Source organism: Danaus plexippus, chromosome 17 (assembly GCF_018135715.1).
Source record: "Danaus plexippus chromosome 17, MEX_DaPlex, whole genome shotgun sequence".
Taxonomy (NCBI): domain Eukaryota; kingdom Metazoa; phylum Arthropoda; class Insecta; order Lepidoptera; family Nymphalidae; genus Danaus; species Danaus plexippus.
In genome coordinates, this window is record NC_083548.1 from 5,511,085 (window position 1) to 5,533,660 (window position 22,576).

The 22,576-nt window shown below is 33.6% G+C and overlaps 3 protein-coding genes across 3 annotated transcripts; 1 reads left to right on the top strand and 2 right to left on the bottom strand.

The window, feature by feature from the left end:
• Window positions 1-603: 603 nt before the first annotated feature.
• Window positions 604-3,516, bottom strand: LOC116771188 (SET and MYND domain-containing protein 4). Its single transcript, XM_032662961.2, has 2 exons — window positions 2,096-3,516; window positions 604-1,669 (listed from the first exon to the last, which is right to left on the bottom strand). Exons 1-2 carry the CDS (start codon window positions 3,514-3,516, stop codon window positions 1,216-1,218), a joined length of 1,875 nt encoding a protein of 624 aa, XP_032518852.1. The 3' UTR covers window positions 604-1,215.
• A 3-nt stretch (window positions 3,517-3,519) lies between these two features.
• Window positions 3,520-4,986, top strand: LOC116771189 (protein OSCP1). Its single transcript, XM_032662962.2, has 2 exons — window positions 3,520-3,662; window positions 3,743-4,986. The coding sequence occupies exons 1-2, from the start codon at window positions 3,551-3,553 to the stop codon at window positions 4,555-4,557; spliced, it is 927 nt and encodes a 308-aa protein (XP_032518853.2). The 5' UTR covers window positions 3,520-3,550; the 3' UTR covers window positions 4,558-4,986.
• On the bottom strand, window positions 4,678-22,463 carry LOC116771416 (uncharacterized). Its single transcript, XM_061523313.1, has 30 exons — window positions 22,196-22,463; window positions 21,965-22,115; window positions 21,778-21,898; window positions 21,529-21,613; window positions 20,388-20,618; window positions 19,684-20,155; window positions 19,523-19,608; window positions 18,926-19,096; window positions 18,126-18,257; window positions 17,287-17,372; window positions 16,807-16,970; window positions 16,019-16,147; window positions 15,479-15,615; window positions 14,834-15,041; window positions 14,425-14,544; window positions 14,070-14,157; window positions 13,835-13,947; window positions 12,864-13,106; window positions 12,447-12,587; window positions 11,676-11,786; window positions 11,028-11,217; window positions 10,448-10,548; window positions 9,929-10,103; window positions 9,216-9,322; window positions 7,849-8,030; window positions 7,318-7,457; window positions 6,930-7,111; window positions 6,380-6,572; window positions 5,786-6,253; window positions 4,678-5,707 (listed from the first exon to the last, which is right to left on the bottom strand). Exons 1-30 carry the CDS (start codon window positions 22,357-22,359, stop codon window positions 5,496-5,498), a joined length of 5,103 nt encoding a protein of 1,700 aa, XP_061379297.1. The 5' UTR covers window positions 22,360-22,463; the 3' UTR covers window positions 4,678-5,495.
• Window positions 22,464-22,576: the final 113 nt, after the last annotated feature.

The following is a 22,576-nucleotide window of genomic DNA, read 5'->3' on the forward strand; positions in this document are numbered from 1 at the left end:
ACCAAAACCATCATCGGCTCTGTCAATTTAAGAACACGAAATAAAAATATGTTATCATAAAACTAGTCAAGATTTATGAAATTTAGTACTGCCTTTCATCTGGAATATTCTATATAATTGATAAAATTTTCAGTTCATTTCGAAGAAAATATATATAGAAAGTTTCTTCTCCAAATTTTATCCTTTTTATTAATAGTTAATAATCATTTAATATCCATGGATGTTGAAAAGCTATATACAAAATTTCTGTTATTTTGTTCAGTTCTGCAAAATAATTTGTATTTTAAAATTATGATTTATATAACACATAGGACACCTTGGTTTTTTTATACCTTTCTTTCCTTACAATATTTATATCCTGATATGTCTACTCCTGAATGTGAGTAATGTTCTGTTACCCGTTTAGTATTTTCAAAGAATCAGTAAAACCAAATGAAACAATAATCACTGGCCAACTTGAATGATAAGGATTAGATAGCTGTTCTGCCAGTAAAACATGCCCTTTGATTAGTATTTAACCTAGCTTACCACTGAAGGTATAATCACATCTTCCATCCCACATGGCATCATAATTGGCATAAATTGTATAAAATTATAAACAAATTATCAATATATAAACTTTATTAAAAACAAATACAATAGTCATTTCCATTATAAAAATACGATTATATATCTAGATTCAAATCTTAAAATAATTATTGTGGTATTCTGAGAATCATACGAAATAAAACGATTAATATAATATTTTTATAATAATTATAGCAACAATAAAAATATCTACGAATATATTTTTTCAATACTAATAAAAAGCACTTTAAAGGAACTTTAGGAACTAGTGTCAGTTGTTGACAATAAAAGTAATGAGCTTAATTAAGAAAATCGTTAATTATATTAACGACTAGTTAACGCTTAAGATTCATAAATCACTAAATCAACTCGATGAAGTTTACCATGTTAAAGTTAACGAATGAATTGTACACACGTAGTTAGAACTTTCCACTTAGGACGAGTTTACATCTTCAACTTAATACCAATAGTTATAGCGTTATGCGCTCATAAATAACTGTCAAAACTCGAAAGTCGAAACTATTGAATCGATAACTTTGAACTAAATATGCTAAGCGGTGATAAAAAATACACAGATTATATAAATATATTTATATAATATGTGCATATAATATTTGTGTTGATCAATAAAAATTATATAAGCAGCATTTATACTTCTTGTGGAAAGAAAAACTTGTTGAGCGCTCCGATTTCAGGACCATTGAATGTCTTCGTAGTGATTTCTGTCCATTCAATGACGTCATCGCTGCCAAATGTACGGAAGCCTTCGAAGATCATAAAACACTGTTTTAATGCTTCCTGACAATCGCAGAGCTCAACACAGGGTGCATATTTGTCAAATTGCTCACATAAAACACATAGGTCCTTATAAATATTCAGAGCTGTGCAGACGTCGCCATTTTGTAATTGACGTATCGCATGCTGGTTCAAAACGCTCTTTTTCTTTTGGCAAATTTTCACTGGCAGGTCCTTGGTTGGCATCATATTCAATTGCACATACGTAGGCCATTTGTCGACGCATGCCTCACAGACACAAGTAAATTTATATTGGAACTTCAAAGAACTTTGCCGACTACTGTAATCTTCCATAGCGTGATGCGACCTGGTAATAAGATAGAATTATGAATGTGTAACCTCAAGATTAACTTCATTTGGATATCCCGATTTGATTTCATAGATATTTTTTTCTTCTCTATTAACGTCAAAATGCCAAACACTAAATTGAAAAATAACGAACTTAATACCTGTAAATTGCTGAACTAATTTTAAGATTCCTTACAATATCGAAAACCAATTGATGAATGTTATGTTTGGTACTTTTTAGTAATCTATTTCTTATCATTCAACTTCTTAGTAACAATTAATTACTACTATGTATAAAAATGCAATAACCATAGTATATTAAATGAAAATTTATTTCTCAAACACTTAAGTTCATCTGGACCTATAAAGTCCACCAAATTTACAAAAAACTATATCATGGCAACAAAATTAACCAATTTTATAATATTAATATTTTACCACTTACCCATAATTATCAAATATTTGCATTCCCTTCTTGATAGGCCGCAGAGCAAAAAGGGTCATAATACCCTCACCCTCTTTACTAAATCTAACAACATTGGGAGCACACGAATGATTAATCAAACTCAAGAATGCATATGCACCGCTGGCTACACTAACATCACTTAAAAGAAGACCATTTTCATTCATAACATTGGTTGATATACCATGCATGTTTGTTGGAACTGTCATTAGATGTAACAATAAGAGACCCGCCACACATTTAAAAATTTCATCCTGTTCTTCATTGTTGTCACACTGGAGAAAGGTTGTATTCAATTTGAGAAACCTCAAAAACACAGCAGCTGAAATTGCCTTCTGAAATATGTCAGAAATAGATCGCTTTTCTACATTTGTAGCTAGAGTGTGTATTGATGTGTAGTACTTTGAATCATATAACCACTTATCCCCAACCTTGACTTGACCCTGGTGTTTTGTGTTCATATTAGCGTCAGCCTCTTTAATTGTTTCAAACAAACTCTTCCAATCAGCATGATCATTACGGGCTTTAATAACTGTCCTGAGTGCACTTAATTCTAACTTGGTGAACTCCATTTTAAATAGTGTTGCCATTAGATCACATTCTACTGAGTGGTATTCTTTGAGTGCTCTAACTTTGCATTCCTCACTACAGTACATTGCAAAGCAACAGTTATTGCAAGGCAAAAGATTTAAATTAGACAATAAACAGTAACTGCAACATAACAAGTACTGAGACTTTAACAGCAATGTGAAGTAAGGATCCTCAATGACCAACACTTCTCCAACATTTATATCCTCTTTTGCACATACATGTCGACCCATTTCATCCGAGTAGACTACCTCTAACTTAGAACTGGCACAAACATATGTTGGGTCACAGGGCCCCTTCATTGTAACTAAACTTTCTACTTTTTCCATCTTGTTGGTGTATTTTGGTTCTCCAGCTAGAGCCTTGATGCACATGTTCTTTCTAGTGTTTAACTTTTCCAATAATTTTTCAGGACAGTCCAATGACAATACATACTCTACATCCTTTAAACTTTCTTTATATTTTTTTAACTTATACAAGACAATGGATCTGTTAGATATCGCAGTACAATAATTTTCAGAGTTATATGGCGCATTTGTCAATGACACATTGTAATACTGAAAAGCTTTAAAGAAATCATTTTGTTGGTAATATATGTTGCCAAGACAACGATAATGGGTTGATATGTCATTTGATTTGCCTAGTTTTAAAACGTTAGGGAAACTATTTAAGTCTTCTAAAATACTGTACACAAAAAGTGTTCTTTCATCATTTGTTTCTAATTTTAGTAATTCCTTTGATATATCTTTAATCACACCTTGCTTAGTGAGTTTTTCTACCACTCCCTGGTAACAGGAATCGATAATCATATTCATGGTAAAGTGCTATTTCTGTGCCTATTAACAAAAAATGTCTCACTTTGCGACTCCTTTTATAGTAATTAATTTAGGTTGTGAAATGATTTATGTTATTGACCAACGTTTAAAAACTCAAAGTGTTCCTTTGGAGAAATCTGAAAGAGGTAAAAATATAATATGTTAATATGATACATACACAACATTTTATATCACAAACTACCTACGGTGTTTTGCTTTTTTTTAGTAATGACCGATCTCGTTACCGTATTGTTACACCCGAAGTTGCTGGATGAGCTATTCTTGCCACAGCCGGTGGCAACGCACAAAGTAATAAAACAGTTACTTCAGGATATATGTGAAACATCCATTATGAAACTCGACGATTATTCCAAGAGCAAATTATGGGACCTAATGACAATGCTATTCAAATGGCAGCTCTCAGTAGCAACAACTCAAAATGTTTTTGACATTAGCAAGCGACATCTAAGGAATGTGATGACTTTGATGCCGGAGTACTTTTCGAAATTTATTTTTGAAAATGCACTCAACAAATTTGAAAAGTTAATTGACAAATTTTCTGATAACGATTTTCACTGTTTGTGCACTACGTTAATACTTTGGTTCTCAGAATACCACACCAAGATTTCAGTTCTTATTAGACTAGGTTTACAGAAAAAAGACGGAACATTCTCCTTACCTAGTTCAATAAATTCAAAAATTTTAAACAATCTAGGAGAAAATGTGTATAAATACGATTATAGTAATAAAAACAACCTATACCATGACAATGAGCATCGTTGTATCGAAACAAATGAAATTAATTGCTTATTACCATCGATCGATAAAGGATGCAATGAAGATAAAGTCTTAGAATTAAAACTGCCAATTGATTTTCGAAACGAAGATCAGAAACGAAAAATAATAACAATTACTAAAACCGTTGAATATGAAAACATAACAGCATGTATAAAACATAGGAACAGTGACTTAACATATTCAGCCAATGTTCCGAAATCTCCTCAAGAAGATCTTTTGGAAATGCTTAATGAAACATTTTAAAATTATTATTCATATCTTCCTTTATTTTTAATCTGCATAAAGATTGTATTATGTTAGAAAATGTTAACTAAATGTATTTAAAACGAATACCCTAGGCTTGAATTAGTGAAATAAAAGATATTATGAAAAATATATTTTATTAACATCACAACTTTTTATATTAAAAGCTAAAAACTTTAAAGTCACTCACAAAAATATTCTAAGTTAGTTATTGTTGTTCTATTTACTTGATTATGTCAAGAACGAAATAAGTCAATTAAAATTGTAGTCGTTATCTTATTGATTCCCTTACATAAGCATTATTTGGAACAACTCAGAACAAGGAAAAGGGCTGCACATATTTTACATTTACTTACTACATTAAATAAATGTATATATATATGTTCTGGATTATGTTAATTGTAGTTGTTTGTAAGAATATTTTTATTATCTCTCAATGAAAAAATAACTTAACATCTATAAAACAAAGATTGAAGACTATAGATATTTTATAAATATGTTTTTAATGATTTATTAAAATATCCGGGTTTTAGTCTTCTGATATTAAATAAAGAGCTATGCGTGTATTGTTAATAATATATCCATGTAAATTGAAATAGTTTCAGCAAGTGTAAAGAAGAAGATAGCATCTAATCCTTGAATTATAATGTACAATCATTAAGAATATTTTCTTAAAGACAATTGAAGATGCGTCACGTTTATATTGACTAGTCGAATTCAGTTTACTTAATATTTTTACATTTCTTTACAATTAGACATAATACTTGCGTCACTTCGGGGTTTTAAATAACAATAATTATCATTAAAATCACTCGGTCCAGGCACATTTAAGCGACAGTGTAGTTATCTGATGTACTATACCTTATATGCCTAACAAATTCACATTTCAAGTCAGTTATTTTTTTTCCACAGTTACACATTTTAACTTGCAAAAAACACTAAAGTAGTCTTGAATGTATTCTAGTGGATGTCGGCGAGAAGCTCGCATCTGGTAACATGCTGGTGTCACCATACACGGGTGCTGATGGGTTGGAGGCGTAGGGACTCCGCGACCACGTCCGACTCCGAGGCTCTGGCAGCGGAGTCTGAAGAGTAGTCTGCGGTGGCTTTGGCAACTGTATCTGACCTTTTTGCTGTAGATGATTTTGAACTGCAAACAAAAATCATAACACTTGCTAACGTATAATCATAAAAAAAAAACAAAAACATTAGTATTTGGCAGACTCACCATACAAATATCCAACGGCTATAACGGCGACCGTCACTAGAGTTGATAGATAGGGTTTCATTATAGAAAATAAAACTCCCAGCAACGTCCCGCAAGCTATTTCGCATTCTCTCTCGACCTCGACCCTGATTTCTTGAGACGTTAATTTCGATATAACGTTGACCCATCCAACGCCACAGGTCGTACTTTCGGATTTAACCGTTACACTTATTTGACCTTCCCTCGAATTCGTTTCAACTTTCAGACCGGGCGACGGTGTAATTTTGACCGCCTTCAGAGCGTTCGGGTGTCCATTAATAATAAACATAGAAGGGGGATTCAGCAGTGATATTCGTGTTTGTGACAATTGTATCGGCGGCAACAACTGTACTTTAGTACAAGTGCTCAAAACGCCCCACTCGGCACACAGCTCCACCTCGACTGCCTCGTTTATTTCATTTCCTGGGATAATGGCACAGCCGTGTCGTCCTGAAGAATACAATCACATATCAACAAAAATTACATATTCATGGATACCAATAACAAAAATAGTACCAAACATCAGCATTGTGAGATTTAAAGAAATGCTTCACTGCAACATGCTATGTAATGTACCGTTGGGAATATCCAGAACAGCTTGCGCTGCAAACGGGGCGGCCGTTCGACAGTTAAATGGCACATCAACGTCTACTCCGGCTAGAGCATACTTTTGTTCTTCAGTACACAGGAGAGGGCCCGACGTGAGTCCCTCCGCTTGGATGGAGAGAGGTACGAGGGACGCCGGCCATTCTCCGGGAAGAAATTCCATCTGATAATACATTAATATCATTATATTATCTGCTCATATGAATTTTAATACAAAAAAATGTGACAAAAATGAAACTTAGCGATTTGAAAAATTCATCTTATATCAATTAATTGCTTATGAAGGTGTAACGCAACCAAAATATTTGTATCAAAAAATATTACATTCAGCGTTGCTTTGATATTTAGTGATATCACAACATACTGAAGGCTAAGGATTCAAAACAAAATATTTTCTATTTTAATATAAATGTATGTTACGCCTATGTTATTTCGAACGCATATAATTTAAACTGCTACGTTGCACCAGCTCGCGCTAACAACAGCATCTTTATTTGCAGTCAGTGATCGTAGTCGTCACCTTAGAGAGCGGAAGTTGCAGAATGTTGACGGTAGATGGCGGTCGATCGAGTCGCAAAACGTGCATGGCAGGTGCATCCGACATCAGCACCGCCAGTGTCAGCCCCGCGCCGGAGACCGCCTGGATCCCCGCTGGAACCGTCCAACCCGAACCTTCGATACACAAAGCGGATCCTCCCGTCGCTGAAATACAACATTTTTTTAGATTAATTTATTATTATTAATATTCCCAAAATCTCTATTCAGTATTCGGTAGCTTGTGCAGAAAAAGTAATTTTGGCTACATATGAATATCTTGCTTTTTTAAATATTTCTCTTGAGTTGGGATTCTATGCTTCAGTATCAGACAAATACTGTAACATATTGTCGATTAGCTTTGATCTGCTTACCCACTATCCTATTGGCGTATGCGTCGGATCCTGGTATGAAGACCTCGTCTGAGACGGTAACACCAGCTAAGGAACTTTCGAAGCTCATAAAAGCTCCATTCGAGTCTAGACCACTGAGAGTAATCTCGCTACCGCGAGCACTGTAAAATTTGTATCGTTAGAAATAAACATTTAAGTCAATTTACAATTTTTTTTGAATAAAAGGGAGAGAAATAGCGACTTTTTCATCTATTAGAATGTCGAGTCTTATTCTAAGGAACACGAGGTACCAAATTATAAAAAACCCTCTATGAACATAACATAGTATAATAATGCTTTCATTTTGCATATTCTGACACTCTCGAGGACATCAAATCTATAGACGACTTCCATTCGTCCTGGAATCGTCAGATTTACAAAACAAGATCAAAATTTAATATAAGCTACGTCATAAAATTATAAAAATATTTTGAGTCCAAAATATGTACTTTATTATTACAGAAAAGCCAATAGTCCTTGCGCGTTAAAAATTCTCGAAGTCTAATCGTATACCTGTTTAAGTTCCTACGTATCCTCGCCGGCAGTGACGTCATCACGGAGACATTGGCCTGGGGTGACAACAGCTCCCTACCAAGGACGCTCCTCGTCACAACCCTCAAGGACTCCCACGTTTCCGAAGACTCCGCCGGCTCGACTGTACAGTAGTAGGGGGAGGCGACCTCAACATGTATTACCTGTAATTAATAAAATATCTAAAACATTATTATTATACTAACTGTAGACATTTTTTTTTTTAATAAATTAACTAAGTATTTCAAAGTAAATTCGATTGATTTTTAAAGCTTGACCGCATGATCAAAATTGATTGGTCAATTTTGTACACATTGTTTGGTAAACTTTTGACTTTATACATGTTGTATGAATTTTTATCAACAAATAAGGTACTTCCAAAGGAATAAATCTAATCGCAAGAACATTTTGCCTTATTGTTATATTGCAAACAACTATTTTATATAATCCACATATTAATTACAATTTTATTCATGGATTGTTGATTTTGTATTCATTTAAGTTGAATTGTGTAACAACTAAAGAACAAATGGCAGTATAGAAATAAAAATAAAAATCACGTCGCTTGTAATGTATTCATGAAAAGTCCTTTTAAATCAGAATAGTATCCAATATAGCACCAGTAGTCCTTTGGATCAGGTTATATAATAATTTTTGGAGACTTGTCATTATTTAAATTCCCTATTAACTAGGTGTGTCTAGTACCGACTCTTCACATTAAAATACAAAATGGTACCAACCAATTTGTTTTGTCAAACATAATGATGTTAATTAAGAAATTTGTGATTTAAAAGTACTTTCTCTGTACATATACATAAAGATAAAATTATCAAATCTTATTCATATTAGATCAGTTATTTTCTTTATGACATTGATAAAAAAAATGGAGCAACATTCATTTGGTTTTTATATAAGAATTGATATGTGGTATGTTATTAGGAATAAATGTGTATATATATATAGCCTAGTTTTAGCCCACGACTTCGTCTGCGTTAATTTCAGAACTAGAAATTTATAACTGAACGGGCAAATTCTATTCCTCCTTAAAGAAAGCAGATAAGAAGATTTTGAAGATGTGATCAACTTATTTTAATTTTTTTTCAATGAGATGAAAAGTATCTTATGCCATTTTCGTTGTTCTAAGCCAAGTCCACCACTTTTCAGCCAAGCCCGTACAGCTGTTATTGAGTGATAAATAGTGTAACTAGCATTTTCTTATATATGTATATTGTATATAGATTAAATGTATTTAATAGTTATTTATTCATAATTATATATATATATATATATATAGGTATTATAATTATATATATAATACCTATTAAATATAAATATCTTTATGAACTAACCGCTTGTCTCTCTATATTATTTCTCTCATCCTTGTGTGTCGTGATGATGACTCCGTGTCCCGGTCTCAAAGCCCTCACATCACCATTGTCGAAAATCTCAAAACAACCTGCAAAATAAACGATAGTTAAATAATATTTAGAAATCTCCCACTTTAAAATAAATGTCTTAATTAAATTTAACATATCTTTATAGAACTTTGTCTATGAAAATTACTTATGAGTCAAAAAACATTTTGACTAAAGAGATTTTATTTGTTTATAACAAGTTTATTCAGAATTAAATAACTTTTAAAAATAATAAGAATAAAAGCTTTGCTAAAATTTACAAACACAATTGTTTTGCAAGTAGCTTGAAGCAGATATATGTTACCACAAATTACTAAGCAACATTAATAAAAAAATGTTATATGTTGGGTATAAAAATGAAAATATAAAATAAATAGCCCCAAGTGGCTGCCATAGTTACAGGAAGTCCCTTAGTACAGAAATTTAACAGAAATTAAAACAAAACAACAATAAAACAGGATTAACACAAAGAAATACTATAGACATTACATGAGGACATTATTTCTATGGATATTAGTAACACCTCTGAAGAAAAAAATATACCGGTTTTAAAACAGAATAATTTTATATATCAAAATCAATCAAACATCGGTAATCATTAGCAATAATAAAATATATGTTTTTTACGTATAAATATGTACACATACCATCCTGATAGGAAGACCACCGTCCTTTAGGTAATGACTTCAAACGAACGGTGGAACCAACGGCCAGGGATAACATCTCACCAGAGTTTATATCTCTCAAGCCTTCTATGGAGGTGCGGATATCTGATACACCAAGAATCTCGATGGTACTGTCCCAGGAACGAGTTTCAGCGACCTGTGACATGTAACATGTATTAACATATTAATAATAAAATTAAAGTGACCGTTTGTGATAACAAAATGGCCGCTTTTCAATAAATTATATGATGATAGAATATTTTTAACATGTTTTAGTTGTCTGTCTATTCTGGTTGTGATGAGACCTCCACCGGCAGATGTCTGATACAAAGAGTATCTGAGACTAATTTTGGTTTAGAAATACTATTATATATTAATTTTACATATATATGAAAATTAATACTCAATTTTTTTTCTTATCAAAATTACAAAGTTATAAGTAATTTGTGTTTATAGTTTATACGGCTATAGCGTGTATTGTATAATAAATATTGTACTAACTTGTCCCATGTTCCTTACTCTGACATCGAGTGTGATGACACCGGGCTTTAAGGGCACCACTCGTATTGATAGTCCTTCAACAACCGACCTCTCCAATCGATCTGGAATATTATAAATATGTAGTTTAATAAAGCGTATTTAAGTTAAATTCGTACATTTAAGTTTTTAATATAACAAAAATTTTGACAATAAAAATCAAAATTCAAGTAGATATTATTGGAATGCAGAATCCATCTATGCGAGTAAGATTGGAAACTGTTACTGGAAAGCGACATTCGGAAGGTTGCAGGTTCTTATCTTCCTTTCAAAAAGAATACCAAAAATTTTCTACATTAATTCATAAATTATTTATTTCAAAAACAATTCCATTAGTCTTCTTAAATTAATTTTTTCCAAAACAATTTCATTAATCTACTAAATTAGTTCTTTAAAAAAAATCTATTAATCTTCTACATTAATTCTTAAATTAATTGTTTCAAAAATAATTCCATTAGTCTTCTAAAAGAGTTCTTTAAAAAACAATTCCATTAATCTTCTTAATTAACTCTTTCAAAAACAATTCCATTAACTCTGCACTAACCGTCAATATGCGACGTGTATATCCTGGCCATGGTGGGGTCCCGTAATGCCCAAGTGACTCGAGGCAACGGTTGGAGCGAGGATAGAGCGGTCGCTGTCAACCCCGCAGCTTCAATCCACACGGGTCCGGGCGACCCCACTAACAAAGTTTGTGTCGCCGCCCGCACTTGGAGCGTGGTTATAGGCACAACCTAATAAAAATTATTATTAGTTATCTGTTGTCAAAAAAGAACATTGTTTAGAAAAAGTGACTACTTTTAAAAATATAATTATATTATCATCACTGTGTAAAGGTTGTTCGGGTGTTCGAGAGACGTCCATATATATATAATGCGTTTTATATACATTGATAATTAAAAATGATGGTAACATTTATCATGTTTCTATGTTACACCCTGTTAAGCAGAACACTCTAGATTGTATTATTAGATGTGCTTTTTTTCACTTTATAATTAATTAAGTATAATTATGATAATTTTAGTTGTCTGTTTGACATTCTATTTTTATATTCAAATTGCAAAGGATAATTTTTTTTCGTTATTCTTGAAATCGCCAACAACTGCTGTTATTTTAAAACATGTATGAAAATTAATTATTACTTAAATATAGATAACTCTATGTGTAAGGTATATTTAATCTGTGTAGTCACCTCAATTTCGGCCTCGGCACTCGCCAGTTCAACGTTGGCAGCATCAACTGCCACGAGCTTGACTCGAGTACTTCCCGGGTATAAGCCTTGTATCACACCAGACGAAGAAACCTAACATGGAGAGAGGAAATAATGTGTTTGTTAAATTATTAATATATGCCATATTTCTATTAAAATGTAGTTCAAAATCCCCTAAAAGACTATTTACAAAACAAAACATATTAAGCTGAGAATTGTTAATGTAATTTCAATAATAATATTACTCATATATTGAATATAGACATTCTAAATTAATTTATCCTTAAACTTCACCGTTACTTCACATATCTATAGTCACACACTTACATACGAACACATAAGATATATATAAGAGCGTCAAGATGGTGCCTCACGGCGGTCTCGGCTATAGGTATCCATCATGGGCGTTGTAACGATTGGAACTCGAAATAAGAGCACATTTGTACTGTCCAATATCTTATTACTCGATTTCTTTATAATTGTATTTAAAATCACACTCAAATAATAAGATGAAAATGGATTATGAGCCGTTAGGTTAGACTTGTGCACTTCGTTTGACAGTTATCCATAGCATAATGGCCGTCCTCACTCTCAGTGACAATCACTACCCTATTCGGCACTGGCCGCTCATAATTTTTGTGAAACAGATCGACTAAATTACTTATAAGGCAAATTATTAAACTAATTCAAAATCGACGTGCCGCCATATATATACATATATATATACATATATATATACATAAGGTATATAACCTGCGCGTGCTCTCCACCGCCGGTATACAATAGCGAGGCGAGGTGTCGCGGGGGACCTCCCGCGTGGTTGAGGTGGACGCGTCCTCCCACCGCGATCCTTGACCTCTCAGGAACAATCGCCAGCGACGGAAATACCCACACCTTGAAATCAAAACACATTGCAGTCATTATAACGTGTAGAAAACTTCATATGTACACCTAAAACATGAATTATGAATATACTACTATCAAAAAATACTCAAATCACATTAGAAACAGAATTGAACAAAAAATCATGTACAGGCTCAAGAAAAGTATGAGACCCAAGTATGAGACATTTATTAAATTGCCGATCTACTACACTGTAACCGGGATAAATTATATATAACAAGATAGTCCTAAAAAACTATTGTCCAATATTTTTTGTCATGTAGTCACCTCAACAGATTGACTCCATACACCCCCCAAAGAAGCTCTAACTCTTCCGACCCCTTCCCTGAGGCCACACAGTTGTCCCTTCCTAACTACAATGTCGCCCTCCGTCTTCCAATCTGGTTCCCGGCTAGTGGCTAGATATCTATGGGAGACGCCTTTCACCAGCGCTCTGATGGGAATACAATTGTCGACACACACAGCCCTCGCGGCTGATACCTCCACACTCAGAACCTCTTCTATAATGACCTGGAATTTTAAACAAGAAAACATCGTATAACAGTTCTGCGTGTCGTTATATGTAATACTTATCTCATTCCTACAGAGAACGAGTAAACAGATGGCTTCATTATGAACGCAATGATCATAGATGTATGAAATAATAATATAAATTAATGACTTCAATTCTCAGTAACTTGAATCGATTTTTCTATAAAGAAATTATACTATGGAGCAATAAAAAAAAATCAATATTTCAGCTTATGATATAGTTGACAGAGTGTAACTTGGTAAGACACGATAGATGGGCAGAATACGATTTTTATGTATTACAGGTATGACGCGGGGCGCGGTACACTTGCGAGCACTTTAATTGGACCCATCGTCTATTACTGTTACAAGTGTTTGCTACTGATAAGCATCAAAAGTAAGCATTTTTTGTTGCAGTAAATGTACATGCGCTAACTTATCCCCACTACGCCAAGACACGAGCCGACTATTATACTGTATTTGTTTTTAATATATTTAACTAACAACATCAACAAAAAGATATGTGAAAAAAAAATCATAATATACCTCAACAACGCCCGTATAATTAGTTTTCTAACATGAGAGCAATGTTGATCTTGTTAGATCAGTCTCGTCACTATACTCTATTACAAAGCACCTGGCATGCTATACAATGAGGTTTCAGGGTTGAAACTGCTAGGTCAATGATTTTATCATTATATACTATCTATTTGAATTCTTATTAATACCTCAACAATGTTCTTCTCGCCGCTAACACATGAATCTGCCACAGTCAGATCATAAGTACCCGGCGTTGGCAACACTGCTGATAATCTGCCTTCATCAACGGATGCTGTCACTCCTAGAACCAACCAGTAAAAACTATATCTAGAACTCTCAAAGGTTGTGTTAAATGTTAAGTGTTAAATCTTATTCTGTTATCAGTTAGTTAAATTTTAATATTAATTAACTAAAAATATCAACCTTTCGGGGTTTCGACTATATATTTTCCGCTGCCGCCGCTGACGGCTGATATATTAGGCACGGTTTCCCCTTCCCATGCGATGTGAACCTATAAACGAAAAAATTAATTATAATACATGAATTACTTAATTCAACTCAAACTAATATTTATCGGATTTACTACGCTTTTATAACTATTTTAGCAACATACTCCCCTTCGGTTACTTTGCAGCAACCACAGCGATCACGGGCAGAAAATTTGATCAAAAATAATTATAAATCCGAAAAATTATAATTTTATTTCTATGAATACTCGCGAAAATCTTATATCCCATTATGCATTGCTTAATTCTATTACAGTATATAAAAATCATACCTTCATAGGGTCGCATTTCAAGGGAGAAACAACTTTGGCTTGTATCGTCGCTGAAGTATCAGGAATTGCGGCTTTTATAGAACCGCTCCATCCTATAGCCTGTTCCGTTGCCACTACTAGCTGTCAAAATTTAAAAAAAAAATTAATTCGTGGGTACATAAAAAAAATACAAATTAAAACGAGTACTCTAATCACAAGTCGTCACACTGTGACGTCGTTTCCGCATTTTAAAATAAATCTTCGCACAAGATGGTGACAAAGCATATTTTTTTATGAGAAACTGGAAACGCTCTGTGCATAGTGTCTCAAACTTATGGTAAAGTTCTCAGTTATTATAACAAACATTATAATAGCCTACAAATTGTCTCATCAATTATTTACTTAAGAATAGGATATAAATGTATCTTACTTGATAATATTTATCAGGTACTGGTACCGGAGCATATTTACTGTTTGTCTCTACAAACAATCGGTCTGTGGTTTTGACACCTATCCCTATATGATAAGGTTGTACATCCCATTGCATAATCGGTCCATCTTCGTCCAATAGCTGTCTTCCTATTGTGTCAAACAGAGTCACCTTTATGGGCACTTCTTGCCCGGGACGCAACCACAGCCTGGAAATTCAATAAAATGTATCTTACTATCAGACACTAAACATCCTATATAATAGACTTTCCCAAAGTGGGCGCTAACGCCCTCTATAAAAACCTAAAGGGGCAGTAAGAGACCCACAAAAAATAAGGACTCCAACGTAGCTCACAGTAATTAATTAAATAAATTTGTAGTCATAATGGTTTCTCGGTGAGTGTAAAAATGGGTGCGTTAAAAAAAAATTATTCTCAGAGTGGACAGTATAAATATAGAAACCCCTGATATAACCATATGTATAAAATTCCGATTACCATTAATAAATTTAAATTGAAATAAAAATATAAAATCAAGTTAAATTTCATGACCGGCGCGTTTTGACTTATAAATGAAAAACCGTAGACGCTCTGTATATAGTATATAGTTCGACAGTTAAAACTCATAATAAGGATGCTGGATATACCTCGGTCCTGAACAATTTCCTTGCGTGTCCGGAGGATCGAGTCGAACTCGCGTCACGTGCGACGAGCACCACGTCTCAAGAGACACTGACTCGCGTTCCTCTTGCAACGATGATAATTCCACCAACGCTTCACCTTTCTAATAATAATAATTTAATATATATTAAAATTATACTAAAACATACAATAGTGTTCTTAGGAGACAGAGCAAACATTTTATAATATCTTTGCAACAGACTTTAATAAACGTAACGCTTCAATATTACAGTTACGTCTCGCTGTACAGTTTCACTATACATAAAATTATTCATCATCGGTGTAAATATATACAAACATTATGTACATATATACGTAATATATGTATATTTTACACATTTAAAAATTTAAGCTAATGTAACAATCATACAACATTTCCAATACATAAAAAGATTATTACTTAAACATTAATTTAACAAAAATGTATTTAATGAAACACCTACATACTGTCCGTTTTGAGTTTCGGCTTCTAAACTTTTTAGTATTATGGTGCAATTCAAACTTACCCTTTGGCATTTAAGGGTGAACAGTTGGGCATCAGGATAATTGTGGGGCGGAACGCCATCACGACCGATGAGTTCAGCGACCCTCGGCTGACTCGACTGAGGAATTAGTGATTCACCCTCGCCGATCACCTAGTATATATAGACAGAATTTTTAATATGTTTAATATATTTTAATCACTTTTTTCTCACATATCAAGATCATATATCATATTATATTTTATATGTGTATTATGAGGCAGACATTGCCATTTATTAAAGGCCTGTTCGGTTCAGCAATAGTAAGATGTCATACTGTTCCCTTTGATAACAGATGTCACATATTTTTTAATTGAGTTAATTATAATGTTAAACATAATGAATACTTTAAAAGCCTTACATGAAGCCTTACTTTTGTACTGACTTTACGTGATCACGGTCGCTGAAAAGCAACCGAAACGTCGGGAGTACGTAGTTTTAACAAAAAAATTAAAGCACGCGTAGTATATCCGAAAAATATTAGTTTCATTTAAAAGCCTTACATGAGGTCTGAATGTCGTTGTAAACGTAGCAAGCTATAATGTCTTACAACAATATCACAAAAAAAATTATTGTTTATTCATAAAAAAATAGTATTTTATGATGCAAATATGTTCCAAGCAGTTAGTATTATGTGTATTGTATATAGATTGAGTATTGTCATGCTGTATGTATTGTATCATCTCTGTATTTTATTGTATATTTATAGTATAATCTGTGTATTATATATTGGCTGTATATTGTAGTATATATTAATCCAGGTGTCCACTTACAGGTATCGTAGCGCCAGGCAACAGAGCGGCGGCGTGCGGCCACAATAGGCTTGGGGCAGCCCTGACCGCCACACGGGCCGTGTCGGCAGCCCTACCACGGGACACAAGCAACGTCGACACGCCGCGGAACAAAAACGTGCACTCCACTACACAACAGGCGCCATCTACAGGAAACATGTATTCAAATTACTTATCTATTTAAAAATATCAAAGAAAATAAATAAAAATTCTCAAATAACTTAATGTTTAATAAACTAATAAATTAACCAGCTATCTATATATAGTATATGTAAAAAGTAGTTATTTTTATGTTAATGGAAATTTTATTTACTTGGAAACAAAAATATATTTTATAACTAAGAATTATTGTATTTGCAATATCTATTAAAGCAATTTGTGTTTTTCTTAAAAAAAAAACAACTGATAGTTTTGTAAGGAGAACCTTGCAAAAGCTAAATTCTCGATAAACATATACACAACCTTTTGGTTTTACCCAAGGAGCAGCCGTCACATTCTGCGGCTCCGGACCCTCGACTAAGGACACAGCAAATGACGCGCAGTTGCAGCTGAAACATTAACGCCATATATTATTACATCACTATAAATACCATTTGCTTTTAACTTTTTTTTCTTAATAAAGATTATTATTAATTTTTTCTAAGGAAATATATTTTAAAAGGATGTACTTCCAATAATAATTACCAGCAAATAAAAGTTCCGAGTACAATTATTGAACTGTATCGAAGAAACAATACTTTCATTAGTCCCTATTTTAAAATTTTGTTATGTCAAATATTCTTACAATTAATTGAGTGTCTTCTGTTTACTTTGATCTCCTTATAATTCTAATATGTTAAAATATTGCGGGTCTTAAAGGTGTGGCCACAGCCACGAGCGGCGTGGTTTGCGGCGCGGTAAGCGGTGAGCGGCAAAAACAAGTGGTAGACAACCTATGAAGTATGCCACATCTACCGGCGACGCGGAGCGCGGCGCGACCTGCGGCGCGGGAGACACGCACCGCACGCGGCGGCGACCAAAACAAATAATTTTGTTTCTAGCGCGCGTTCTAGCTGTGACATACCACCGCAAATACCCCACCCGCCGCGACTCTAGTCTCACCGCGCCCCACGCCGCTCTGGGCTGTGGCCACACGGTTACATAGGGGCCTTTTAAACCTACACCTGCGTCGCAAGTCCAAGGCACTGTTGAAGCTCATCTCCCTACAACACGACGGACCCGGCACCCGCACGGTGAATCCAAGGCATGCTGAGAGGCTTCGTCTCTGATATAGAATGTATATATTTCGACTCTAATCTTACGTATTAAAGTTGTATAATTCCCCGGTAGCCGGATGAGTTCCAGTGAGCTTGATGTGTAGATGATGAGGACGAGCCACGCGCGCTGTTCCTGAGGTCGACACTTGCAGGAGTTCGGGAACAGCTGACCACACCCTGTATGACATTAAAAAGTTAATATAAAATAATCTAAACTGATTTGGTTAACTATGGAATAAATAAAAGCAGTATTAATAAATGTTCAACAATATTATATATAGTGTTTTTTTCTTTCACGTATTGCGTTTAAAAGATAAGCAAGAGGAAAAGGTAGTAATTTTAAAGGGTTATTCATTTACTGGTCTATCTAGTTCTAAAGTTATAAAACGAGGGAATTTAAGTAAATAAGATACGTTAAGTTTAACGTTATTGCGTCATAAAAAAATCCTTAAATTAAATAATATATATAATATAATTTTTCTTCAATCGAATAATATCTGAATTTTAAACTGAAGATGTCTAGATATTTATTAAACACCCCGTATATATGCAATTTTGTAAATAAATGTGACGACTCGATTTTATTTAAAACAGAAAAAAATATATATCCCTCATTATTGTTGGAAACTTCGATTACTTATATATATATCAAAACCAATCAATAACATCGTCTTTAAAAGACGTTCAATTTCGATTCGATTGTTGCATATCTGTTTAAAGCATTATGTATTGTAACACAATCACTTATTTCATATGGCAAGTTATATATATTTTTATTCATCAAACGTAACGAACAACATAATAGTAATGGAAATTAAGCCTTTTAAAGTATGTACTACAATTACCTCCCCGACGCCTGGATATGTGGATACTTTGTGAGATGTAATCTGACATCCATGTGTCCAACGCCACGTACAGTTAGCAAACCAGCTGGCGTCAGCACGAGATTGCTATCTTGTCTCTCTGACCAAGTCACATGTTCTTCACCACCGCCGCTATGTTTTAATGGGAACTCCCTGAAAATTCATAATATAAAATTTTTTAATTTCCTTAGGAATAATAGTAAATTCCTCGTGTTTGGTAACTGATAAAAAAATTCATTATAATAATAGTAAACTTTCTATTATACTATCACTAGTGTGAACGATATACATATACGCACATGATGTACGCTCCTTAATTAATTACCGGCACAAGTGATCTTAATACTTGGTATAAATTAAATTATACATTTGTACAAAACAATTATTGTTGTTATAATATTATACATAACTGGCTAGTGAATATCATTTTTCCTGATGTGAGTTGACGCCTAAGATATAAAACCCATTAGCCTAGTCAAAGCCTATACACTTGTGCCTTGACCATCCAAGTTAAAGTAAATTAAAATATATATATATATAGTATACATATATATAATATAAGCAATATGAGGATCTCACAAGTTTGATTCAGTCCATGCTATAAACATTTCTGGTGGCACCATCGCTAACGGGTCTACAGCCTTTGCAGTTATTTGACCTTCAACCTGCAATATTTAACATATTAAAGGAAAAAAAATCACAAATCAATATAAATTTAAGCCTAAAATAAGTATACCTACATTTTTAAACATACTTTTACCAGCTACCGAAACTAATTTAGCTGTAACTGTAAACTCTCCAGTATTATAGGCCACAGCGTCAGTTATTGTTCCGTTTTCCGTTGATTTCATCAAAAGGACATCTGCTTCACCGTTCACTGTAAGCCTTATTGATATTTCCGGCCCAGCAGTTAATGGGTGCCCATCCTCATCGAATACAACACAGTGTACAGTAAATTGTTCACCGCGTATTATCATATTAGATGGTCTTAAAGTGACGCGTATAGAGTATGGTTCTACAACCGTGAGTGTTGCCATTGCCACTTCCGTTGCCTCTGATTTAAGGTAAACATGAGATGTCCCTACTTCTGCAGCTCTGACAAGGCTTACGCCGTCTTCTAGTGTGGCAACATCAGATTGTGGCAATTCCATTCTGTATATTGTGGCGGCCACATCTTGTACAGTCAGACGACCAGCACGCGCTCTTACAACCCTGAAAAATTTATAAAATAAACAATAATCCAAAATTACTTCTAGACTTAAATTATTTAGAGGTTCACAGCAAAGAAATCAAAAAATTCGTCTGGTATAAAGGCAGAATGCTAAAATACGGAAAGAAAAAATCGAACAAAATTGCTTCATTCTAAATCCCATATCAATGAGTATTTACTAATAAAGCCATAAAATAATAATATATATAGATTGAAAAATGCTATTCCACTTACTTATATCTTAAAGTATCACCGGGGGCAACATAAGCCACTGCCGGAGTCAGAACAACACTGGCAACCACATGAAGATAAAAGTCGGTACATATTTTATCAAGACACACCGTAACATGGGATTCCCCCATAGCCTGACCATAAAGAAGCACAGAATATGACTGTAGGCCTTGAGCTTCTAATTCAGCTATACCTTGAGGGGCTTCATAATCAGTGTCTTTCCATTGGACGAGACTGTAATCAAAAGTATTATTGATAAGTAAGTGTTGTATCCAATCAAACTATATTAAAATCGTAATATATATATAGTTCTGAGTAGTAAGTAGCAACACTGAATGACAGAACCTAATATAATATGGCCTACCTACATTATTGACGTCACATTATTATTAACAATACTGACCAAGTATAACTTATACACAATAATATGAAATAATCTCATTACTTGAAGATCAATTTTGAATGCTGATAGTTTATAACCTTTAGCTCCTAATACTATACAATAGAGGTTTTAAAATTAATGTCAATGTCTGTGTGTATTTGTATCTGTATGGCAGTGTAATTTTAAATGGCCCAACCGATTATGATGCAATTTTTTTTAATTGATAGCCATCCCCTTAAAACCATTTTTAGGGTATATTTGATTAATATCAGCCCAGTGGTATAAAAGTATCAGCTCTTTTAAAAATGTAGACTACTTTTGGCAGTGATGATCGTAAAATGACAATTAATATTATTATAAACATTAAGTTATAAATACATAAAAACAAAGCTGTATAAAAAGTTTTTTTTTTGTCATATCCCATTTGTTACCCAAAAACAAATTTAATACATTGTAATATATGACCCTAATATATTATTTAGCTATAACATCTAAATGCAAGTTTAAAAAAAGATAGTGGTAAACTCCACTTCTGCTTCAATAAACCTCTCAGCATTTCATTAAAACTATATTATTCACAGCTATGTAGGATTCACCATGTAGGGAGAGGAGCTTCAACAGTGCCTGGGACTTGCGACCCAGATGAAGGTTTATGGGCCCCCATCTAATGCGCGTTAAACATTCACCTCCAATGTCCAAGCTCCTCTCTCTCTGCATCAAACTAAATTTTAAACTAATTGACTATATTGAAATAATACTCACGTAATCAATGGGTGATTTCCACTATTATCCACATTTTCAGTATTCCAAGTGAAACTTATTCCTTCCAGAGAGGAAAACTTGTTTCCTACAATTAGAATACAAATTATCACCAAAAAAGCTAGTAATAAAACACTTTAGTCAAGGGTAAATAACATTTTAATTATGTATCACTCTAATTGTGATAAGTTACTGTATATTTAGAACAATTAATATGATAATTGATGCAAAATATTTAAATTGACATGTTACCTTTGTCATCGTATGCCACCACTTCAAAAGCTTCGGGGGCTTCTTCCAAATATAAATTACGAGTTGTACTCATAATTTTTAATGATCTTATTATATCAACATCCACATCACCTCTTAGGATCTGTAAAGAAAAAAATATGAGTAACGAAATGCCGACATATTCCCGCCGTTTTTGTACTTTACATACCTCTCCTGTATTAACTTCTTCTGCTAGTATAATTACTGAACCCGGCGGTATACATGTTTTGGAAACTGAAACACGTGCAGCTCGTGAACAGTGACCCCATGTATCTTCGTACAATGGCACAAGATCAATGATGTCATCCCGAGACAAACTCCTTTATTTTAAGAAAAATATGCCGGTTAGAAAATAATTATGGACCTTACAAACTTTTGTTTATAAGCCTTATTAACTTACCAGGAATAGCAGCCACCTTCTATGATTTCAAAAGTAAAGTTTACATATAAATTTTCAAACCATGGAAGCAAAACTCTCGGTGTATTTATTTTGGCAGATTCACAATTAGTCATAAATGAAAGTAATGTCAACACGGAGACAATACTAGTCCGTAGGCTCTTCATGATGACTTTTATTTGTTTTACATGAGAAAATTGTGAATATTACAATTCCAAAATTAACCTCAATCTCCGCTTTGGTTCGCGGGCAGACGACGGTTTTGAGTTTGTAAAATAGAATCTCACTTACTGTCAATGTCAAAAAATGTTTGTTTTATATTGACAATAGTAGCATGATTAGGAATAATAAACTTTGTGTTAGCCGGTAAAGTTTTGATGTTAT